Raw genomic sequence first — 9,606 nt, forward strand, 5'->3', positions numbered from 1 at the left:
AGGCTGAGGACTGATCTGCAGGGTGACAGCATCAGCTTCTCCACTAAAGGAGGAAGAGGAATGCTGCCAGGTGGAAATGGCTTGAGGAATCATGTGGCATCTGTTCCTTCCTTCTTGCAGTCACTGACCGGTCATGGTCCTTGCAAAGACACCCAGTCTTTACCAAACACATGAAGCCTCCTCTCTTTAATAGCTAACTTCTGGTTGACTTTTAACTACCTTTCTTCAGTTGGATCATGCTCCTCTTTCTCTTTGTTAAAAAATAATAGCTTTTGTAGTAGTTAGCAATTTCTCAGGCAAATGCAGTTCTGTAGCACTGGCACCGTTCCATTAATCATATAGAGTAATCCGTTTGTGCCAAAAACCTATCAAGTTGAGCTGCCTTTTTGAGAGCTGGTGGGAACGTGTACCCAGTGGTGTTCTTGCTGGCATATGGACTTCCCGTGTGTGCAAGAATGACTGGGGCATGGGGGGGTCTCCCTTAGCTGTGCTCAGGGTACGCAAGCAGGCTGAGAGAGCCTGGCAAGTCTCAGGACTCAAAGTGATATGAACAGATCTTAAGAAAGTTTTATATTTAGGGACACATGGCCTCACCAGCCATTTCTTATTCCCTCCCGTGAAATTTTCAGCAGTCAGAATAAGGGCCTCAAGTCTCATTAATATAGACAGGAGTTCTTTTAGCCTTAAGCTCCATCAGCAGTCTAGTGTGTGTCAGATGGGGACATTTGCCCTGAATGCCAGATGAGGGCAAGAAATGTGTGTTTCCTTGGGTTATATGGTGAACTGCTGGGAGCGGAAGGGGGACTTAATGTGGCCCAGACAGAAAATGAGAAATCATTCTAATAGCAATGTTTATGAAGAACTCAAGTGTTCAGCTTGATCATCTGGGATACTAGGGAGGAGAGAGTCCTCTGAGCTGAACCCTGTTTGGGAGGTACACTCATGTTGGGAATGAGCCTTGTTGCATGGCAGGGTCCAAGCCGTGTGTGTTAACTGGGCTGTGCAAATGTCCTGCCAGAGCCACTGATGGAGGAACAGTCAGAAAGTGGCAGCACCTCTGGGGACAGGGGTAGGGGAGAATGGGGGTCACAGCAGGAGTATGGGAAGCATACAGCAGCAAAGCGTGGAGGAGACAAGCAGCTAAGGAATGTTGCAAGGCACTGAACTAGGGCATAGAAATCTACATAGGAGGCAGAATGAGGAGCAGGGCTTGGCTGCAGCAGATGTGAGGAGCAAATGGAAAGCTGAAGAAGAGGGTTTCCACGTGAACTGGGCAGAGGCAGAGGGATCAGATTTGTCAGCTTTGTTGCATCCTATTTTAGTAAAGGGTTGATGTTGGTACTAGCAAAAGGCACAGCCCATGGGGCTGAGCTGGCACATTTAGCTTGTTATTTCAGCTTGGAAAGAAGTAACAGTAATGCAGAGTCCTGTAAGCTCTGTGTGTATAATGTGAAATCCCATGGTGTTGCAATGAGATTGCTGTGTTTGGGGAACTCTGTAGAGCTGGATCTAACCATAGGTGTTGTGGGGCATGGTTCTCCCTCAGGTCTCAGCAGTGTCTCTGTTGTGTATGTTCAAGTTGTTGGTTCCACCAGGTGTTTCCGGCATGGCAGACTACAGTGAGTGTGTGGGACTTTGTTTCCTTGGTTAGATCCCAGACGTTTCACAGCTACCTGGAGGACATCATCAACTACCGCTGGGAGCTAGAGGAAGGGAAACCCAACCCCTTGCGGGAGTCCACCTTTCAGGAGCTGCCTCTGCGCACCCGGGTGGAGATCTTGCACCGCCTCTGTGACTACCGCCTTGATGCAGATGACGTCTTCGACCTTCTCAAGGTGCTTTGGGCAGCAGGGAAGGGGGAAATGGTGCAGCTGGGCCAGATCAGTGAACCTTCCTGGGAACAGGAGGGTTGATGCTATTACGTGTATTTTAAGGCTGGGTAATTGGTGACAGTGCAGCGGGTCAGCAGTTCTCCATCTCCTCCCCTGCCTTGCGGAGGACCCAAGGCAAGCGCTCAGGGCTGCTCTTGGGGCCCTCATCCTGCGCGGATGTATTCATAGCACGGGAGTCACTAAGTAAATTGGCTTTATTGGCTGGCTACTCTTCCTGCAAAGAGTGAATTTGGAGATGCTCCAACGGTAATGGCAGGGCTGTGAGAGCCGAGACTGCCTTGCTGAGGGATGGTGTGAGATGAAAGGATGGGGCTGAAGTGTAGTGGGGGAGCTGGGGGAAGGGTGATGCTGGGGAAGGGGGGAGGGAGCTTCTTAGGGCTGTGTGTGACTGTCGCCAGCACTAATTAGACCGTCCCTGTCAGGAGCACCAGAGATGAAATGTTAAAATGAGAGGGGCCATTCAAATTAGAGATGCCAATCTCAATCCCTCCCTGGACAGAGAGTGAACATCGCCTTCCCCCTGGAGTAACATTTTCCCAGCTCTGGCCTGGAGGAGCAGCTGTACTGCTGCTGTGGCATGGTGGGAGGGGAGGAGGGAGGTGTTTGCAGAAGGGTGTCATCATGTTTTGTGTGACAATGTGGCCGCTTTTCAACTTGTCACCGTCTGGTGGGGGGCTCCCCTATGGGTGCAGGGCTTGGACGCCGACAGCCTCCGTGTGGAGCCACTGGGTGAGGACAGCAGCGGTGCCCTGTACTGGTACTTCTATGGCACACGGATGTACAAGGAGGATCCGGTGCAGGGGAAAACCAATGGAGAGCTGGCTCCAGACAGGTAACGGGCCCCACACATTCCCCCCGTGTCTGGGTGTAGGGGGTGAGGGGGGCACAGCACAGCCAGCCCGGCTGGAGGGGACTCCGCCTGACTGCTGTTGTGTCAGGGGGCTGCAGGGGGGAGCCTGGGAGAGGGCTGGGGTGATACGGGGCGAGACTGGAGTTGCCAAGCAGACTGCAAGCTGCCCCACCATCGTGCATTGTGTCAGAGCCAGCCTGCAGCCTTTGTGGCACCAGGAGAGCCTGCTGTGGGAATGATGCTGCCTGCCCCACCGCATTCCTCCCCGTCTGCCCCGCACCGTGCCGGCGGCTCCCAGATCAGGCTCCCAGCCAGTGGGAATCCCTTCTCTCCTCCCCTCCCTGTCCCATTGCTGCTCTGATTTAATCCCTTCCTTTGGTGGGGTTCCTAGCAGCTGTTCCGACTTCCCTGCCCTTCTCCCATCCTGCCAGCCGCAGTCCCCTTGCTCAGCAGATATTTCATGGTGGTTTTGCTGTTTCGCAGGGGATGCGGGGGGCAGACAAACACCCCAAATGTTCCTGGGAAAACGGGCAAGAGACGAGGGCGACCCCCAAAGCGGAAAAAACTTCTGGAGGAAAATCTGCTGAGGTATGGAAAGGGTGTTCCTGCAACAAATGTAAAATGCATATATATGTATAGGGAAGTATAATGTACTTCTGGGGTTCCCCCAATAAGTATGTATATACCATGCAGCCATAATTTCATTGCATCTCTGAAGAGAAGCAAGCTCAGACTTGGTGGGTGCTTTGATCACTCTCCAAAGAAAATTCTGAGTGAGCTGGATGCCAAGTTTGGTGGAACAGTGGGTATCACTCTTCCAGCCGCCTCACTTTGGATGCAATTCCTCTGTGCAGTGCTAGGGGATATGCTCTTGATAAAGAACACTTCCACTGTGTAGCACTTGCAGCCAAAAATCCTGGCCATTTGAGTCAGTATAGATTTTGAGATGCTTCCCATGAGAATTGAAATACTGTTCTTGCCAAACTCCAGCCTTGACTTCTTAAAATTTTATGAAGCTATGATAGATATATATGTGAAAATCCATATTGGACATGTGTGTTTTCTGCATGGTGATGTTTTTCATGGTTTTGCTGTGTATGGAATAGTTGCTGCATTCCCCATTCTTCTCCTCAGAACTAGCTGTGAATTGGTCAATGATGTGAAGTAATATATTTTTTGTATCACTCCTTCTCTTTCTCTTTTTTTGGTAGGGAGAAGGCAGAAGAGAACTTGCTAATCCGTGAGACTCAGATAAGAAATGGTAAAGAGATTTTGCAGGGTCAGGGTTGATCCAGTCAGCTAACATGGCTCTTAAATTATCAAAGCCCAGAGAGGTGCCTTTCTCAGGAGAGGGAGAGTCTCTCTGGTGGTGTTTGGGACTGAGTTTGGAAGGAGGGGTTGGCGTCACAGGCTGCCCTGCAGCTGGGAGCCTGGGCACCTGCGGGCTGCCTGCTTTATCATGGATTAGTTTGGGATGAAGAAACCTAACCTATTGGGTTACACTAGTCCTCGGGGCCCACCTACTCAGTGAAGTTGATGGAAATGGGCTGTGAATAGCCCTTGCTCTTCCAGCAGTGAGGTGAACACAAGCCCCTCTTTGTAGCCAGTGAGGTTTTTTGTACTGGCAAGAGAGTGGGGTCAGTGATGCCAAGAAGGAAGAACCTATTTGATTCTCCTGGCCTCTCCTTCCCCGTGCCATTGGGTGTCTGAACTTAGTAAATAATCTCTTGGGGATACCCACCTAAGGGTTAATGAGGCAAACAGAAGAGGTTGAGTTGGCAACATAATGAGAAAGTTGAGTTTAAGGGGGCTGGGGCTCATTTGTCATACATGTGCACCCAGTGGCGTCTACATAACCCAGGAGCTCAGCCTGCCCATAGCCCCACAATAAATGGCAAGGGTGGCATTGTCTTTGCCATGTCTCCTTCCCTTCACCCTTTGTCTTCAGATTTCCTGGCGGCTGCTTGGGAGCGATGCACATGAGGCACTGGGGCTTTTATCAGATCATTGTCTTCCAGCAAATTGTGTCACTTCAGCTGCAGAGTAATCTTCTGGTGGCACAAAGCAGTGCCTTAGTCCTGATTGCTATTGAAAGGCAGCTGGCAAGGGAGGGGGAAATAAGGGTGCAGGCTCTAGGGGCAGCGTGCAGGTAAGCTCCCCACTGCAGGTGGGCAGGGGATGGCTTTGCATAGCCAGGGAGGCAGAAACCTGGCTGGTCCTTTACCATCTCAGTTACCAGTCCCCAGTGCATTAACTGGAGCTGAAGCTAACAGTTGGTTAAGCTATAGGCTGGCCTGTGACCTGGAGCTAGCACACCCACCGTGGTATGGAGGTTTCTGACTGAGAGTAGGTGGCTGGAGGGAGGCTGCAGCTTTCCAGTCTTCCTGGGGCAACCTGACAGCTTGTGTGCCAGAGCCACTGGCAGCTCAGATCCATAAAGGGCCTGGAGTCAGGTTCAGAGAGAAAAGGGCTCTGGTTTTCGCTTCTCTATATTTTTCATAGTTAATTTGCTTGAAAATGTGGTGAGAAGCTGCACAACATCTGCCATCATGGGGATAGTGACCATTGCTTTCCTTCCAGTAGCCAGTGGTTAGCTCTAGAAAAGTTTAGAGGGAGCTGAGAACCCCTCAGCCTGAAGGAGTTTGAACCAACATCTTTCCCCTCCCCAAAAATGGGCTACAACTTTTTTTGCTTAGAGAGTGTCTCAGGGCAAAAGCATGCAAGTTGCAACCCATGAGGCTCCTCTGCTCTGTGTAAACATTTGTGGAGCAGGAACCACATTTCCCTTCTCCAGGTGGGTGTTCCAACCACCATGCAAGACAGCCTTTCCTTTGCAATTAATATTCAAATGTTTCACGCAAGGCGGAACAGCTCCGAGTGTCTTGGTAGTTGGGACATGCTTCAGAGCGGTGGGTGATCTGCTTCAGATCCCACTCTGGGTTGAGCAGGGATGGGATGTGAACTTTTGGAACTTCCCCCTCATCTGGCAGCCCGATGAACCCCATCCTTCACTTCCTTTTCTGTTCCTCTTCTGTTCTTTCAAGTGCCTGCAAACAAAATGTTTCATTTGGGGAGAATGGGAGGTTTTGTTCACCACAGCCAAGGTTTGCAGTGCTAAAAGAAAAGGAGGTTACTTCAAATAACATTAATTTTCAATGTTTCTATTCTGCTGCCAGACTGAGGCATTTGCATTACCCTATGTCCTGCCTCTGGCTGACAGACTCCATTACAAGAAACAAATCCATTTCTCTAGTCTGTCATAACTGGAATGGAGGCTTGCTACAGGGATGTCATACTACCCATGTGTTGCAAAGTGCCGCCATTATTTCCTCACCTCTGAACTTCCTCTGTGTCTTGGCATCACTTTCAGTGTCGCTAGGGGAGGTAACAGTGCTTCTGGTGGACGAAGAGAGCTTTGGGTCTATAGCAAAGAGCATGTTTCCCATAACGGTGGCCACTGGCAGTACCTTTTGCTCTTCCTGAGCCCTGAGTAGAGAACAGAAGGGATAAAGAAAAGCTGCTAGTCATAACTGCTGTGGAGATAACATCCTTTCATGTTGTTGAAGGGTCCCAAGGGCCTGGCCGTGGGACATGGTGGCTGCTGTGTCAGACGGAAGAGGAGTGGAGGCAGGTCACAGAGAGCTTCAGAGAGAGGACTTCCCTTAGAGAGCGGCAACTCTACAAACTCTTGAGTGAAGACTTCCTGCCGGAGATCTGCAACATGATTGCACAGAAGGTGAGGAGACATGACATCCTGTTTACCTCCCTTTGACTGTTTCCAAGAGCATGGACATTTGCTGATTGAAGAAGAGCTAAATCCAGGCAGCCTGTCACCCCATCCTGCTCCCCGCTGCCTCCAGCCTGCAAATATTGTGGATGCAGGAGCTGTTTAGCTTGTGTATGGGGAGAAAGGCTCTCCCCATGGAGTGGCAGACCTAGAGTGGATACTTAAGGATCTGGTTCATGATTGCATGGCAGTATAGGTAGGATGACTGAAAGGGTTACTGTCTTCAGACATGTTCCTTGTCCCTTTTCTGCTAGCAGGGAATCTGTCTGCTTTTGAATTGCTTTGATTTACAGCCTAGCTTTTCTATGCAAACTGCCTGTGATTCTACTTTTACTGCTGTTTTTCTCAGCTGGCTCTGCTGAAGGGGCAGTGGCTGCTTGAGCTGGTATGTCAAAGACACAAAACTCTGAAGGGTATTCTCCATCAACTGGATGTTTTCAGGTGGGACAGATTTGGCGCAGGATCCTTTGGCTAGATGGCTTTGTGAAATGTGCTCTGCAGTCAGCGTGATGTTCTTGGACTGAGTTCAGTTTGCTTGTTTTCTACCCTTGTAAAGCTAATAGGGATTTCATGGTCGCTTCTAGCCCCCAGAGTTTCTCCTGCCAGTATCACCAATGTGCCCTAATTTCCTCCACTCTCTTTTTCCTTCCCTCACTTCTCAACCCTGTTTCAGGAGAAGCGTCTGCAGCGGACAGAATTTTCTCCCAGGTGGATGTCTGACCATCAGCCCATCAAACCAATCAAGCAGGAGGTGAGGGGGGGTGCGAGGGGGAGGACGACGGAGGGAGGCGAGAGCAGATGCCTCCTGGGGGAAAAAATAAACCGCAGCATCACTATTCAGTGGGAAGGATTCGTTTGAAAGTGCTTGTGCTGAAAGAGAGATGGGTGGTAATGCCCGTCAAAGGCAGGCTGACACTCGGGGTTTCTATGGCGAGCAGGGAGGTGCTGCCCTCTGGATCGCAGAGGTAACCGGCCTCACCACAGACTCTGGTGCAGCTGCATATGGAAATCTGCGCTCAGTCTGGGGAATTCCACTTCAATGAAAGTGCTGGCACATTCGAGGCAGTTCAAAGAAAAGTTGAAGAAGGATGAGAGGGCTAGAAGAACCGGCTTACAAAGGGAAATGACAGAAATTCAGCCAAGGGGAAAACGTGAGGCTGCAAACACATGAGGGTGTAGATAGGGAGAGAAGAATGACTGATGCAGGATGGAGCTGAGTGAGGAGGGGGTCAGCTGGAAATGGAAGTCACAGTTTCGGCTGCTTAAAAAACTGCTTATCAAACTGCAGCCTTGTCGGCTGAAACGCCTCTTTCCGTGCCTCTTCACCCTCATCTCCTCTCCACCCCATCAGTGTAACAGCGCTGGCGCTTGCCAGTCTGTGCAGTGAACCAGACCTAGGAAAATGACTGGAGTTAAATATAACCTTTTTCTTTGGTCAGGGTTATTTTTAACGTAGATCAGCTTCCCGATCCAGTTCACCTCATAGCCCCGAGCAGTCACACTGGCACAGCCAGGGGCATGGTACAGTGGAGATGGGGGGTCTTTGAACTGGCAACTGCTACCCAAAGTAATCGGCCAGGCAACACAGGATTAGCTTTGCAGGAAAAAATTGGCTTGATTCTATCAGGCTGTGGCATTATCTCTTGCTGTAGATTAATGAAAACACAGTTACCTGGTATTTTGTGACACCCTGGGAAATTAAACTGCAGGGAATATTCCACGTGAGCCAGGGTCAGAGGTTCCTGCAAAACAAAGGAGAAAGTACAGTGCCCCACAATAAATAATGATTACTTAGAATAGATAAATAAAAGGAAGGAAGAACCTCTCATCATGCTGCAGATAAAAGCCTGCTGAGAGGAAAATACAACCCTAGCGATGGTCAGTTTGGGCCAGAATTGCTCTCTGCAAAGCCCACCATGCAGGAAGCCCAGGGACACGTGTTTGTTCACAGGCAGCAGAAATCCCAGAGGAGGAGGGGAGTGGGAAACACATGGAGCCTGAATGATGCTAATCAGTACCGCAGGTGCTCCAGGTCTGCGGCAGCAGAGGGCTGTTAATTGCTGCCTGTGGGCCAGTGAAATGCTTCCAGCGAGCGGGGGGCCCTCCTGGCACCCGCTGCGCCGGGGTGCGGGGAGCCAGCCAGCACAAGAGTGGTGATGCTCACGCCAGCTCCCCAGCAGGATGTGGCAGTCATCCCTGCGCAGGGAAGGTGCCAGCATGTCTGATGGCTTGTTTGCTGAGTGAGGGGTGGGCAGCAGGCGAGTCTCAAGGAGAAAACCTCAGCCTGATGCAGGGGTGACGCCTTCCTCCTGATTCTGTGAGCTGGATGCTGGTTTGAGATATAACTGCTCTGCAGGCTTCTAATCCTGCGGGGGATTTCTCAACAGGTGGTTCAGATTAGCTCCTCATTAAAGAGCCGCCTGAGCAGCACCCTCATTAGGGTAGTGCTGCGGAAACTGGAGCAGGGAAGGTTTGGAGGATGAGGGGCCAGGGCACCCGAGCCTCCTGGTCTTCTGACCCTGAAGTCTGATACCCACTGTCTGGAGAGCAAAGCAAAAAGCACAAGTTTGGCCCTTTGGGGGTCCCTGGGGGGAAGGCAGTGATGTTGTGTCCTGGAGTGCTCTCTGGCGGAGGGAAGGAGGCGGTGATGCTGCGGTCACACATGAGAAGGGGTGATTTTTATCCTCTTGAGTGGGGAGGAAGCTGGAGAATGTCCCTTTGCTACTTCTTTGCTGAGGAAGGAAGTTTAACTTGCATTGGGTTCTTGTTTTTATCGTTCCAATAGGCGTCTGCTTACACCACATGTAGTAGGAGTTTACGTGTTTGTGTTGACTTATGTTTTTTAACCCTGAGTTGAGCACACTCATCCCTAATGGGTTTAAGTGGGGCAGAAGGTCCCTCTGAAAATCAGGCTATATATGTATCGGAAGTGTCTCAAAGAGCCTGTGCCAGCATTGCTGCTGTCCTGCAAACACTGCAAGGGAGCGACTGCAGTTGTGAGTTGCTGCAGTTGTGTCTGCTGCAGTCCTTGGTGCTTGCTACATTGCGTTTGTGGTTTAAGCTTTTCCCTTTTCTTC

General features: G+C 50.6%; 1 protein-coding gene across 1 annotated transcript in view; it reads left to right on the forward strand.

Annotated features, from left to right (window-relative positions):
* Nucleotides 1-1,651: 1,651 nt before the first annotated feature.
* Nucleotides 1,652-9,606, forward strand: part of LOC104410739 (cat eye syndrome critical region protein 2-like) — a gene marked incomplete at both ends in the record, with an annotated part of 19,313 nt that continues 11,358 nt past the window's right edge. The window contains 6 exons of the mRNA XM_010020990.1: nucleotides 1,652-1,835; nucleotides 2,585-2,724; nucleotides 3,226-3,330; nucleotides 3,954-4,003; nucleotides 6,309-6,478; nucleotides 7,203-7,280. Coding sequence (XP_010019292.1) covers nucleotides 1,652-1,835; nucleotides 2,585-2,724; nucleotides 3,226-3,330; nucleotides 3,954-4,003; nucleotides 6,309-6,478; nucleotides 7,203-7,280 — 727 coding nt within the window. The remainder of the gene's footprint in view (nucleotides 1,836-2,584; nucleotides 2,725-3,225; nucleotides 3,331-3,953; nucleotides 4,004-6,308; nucleotides 6,479-7,202; nucleotides 7,281-9,606) is intronic.

Source organism: Nestor notabilis, unplaced genomic scaffold (genome assembly GCF_000696875.1).
Source record: "Nestor notabilis isolate BGI_N333 unplaced genomic scaffold, ASM69687v1 scaffold16658, whole genome shotgun sequence".
Lineage (NCBI taxonomy): Eukaryota > Metazoa > Chordata > Aves > Psittaciformes > Psittacidae > Nestor > Nestor notabilis.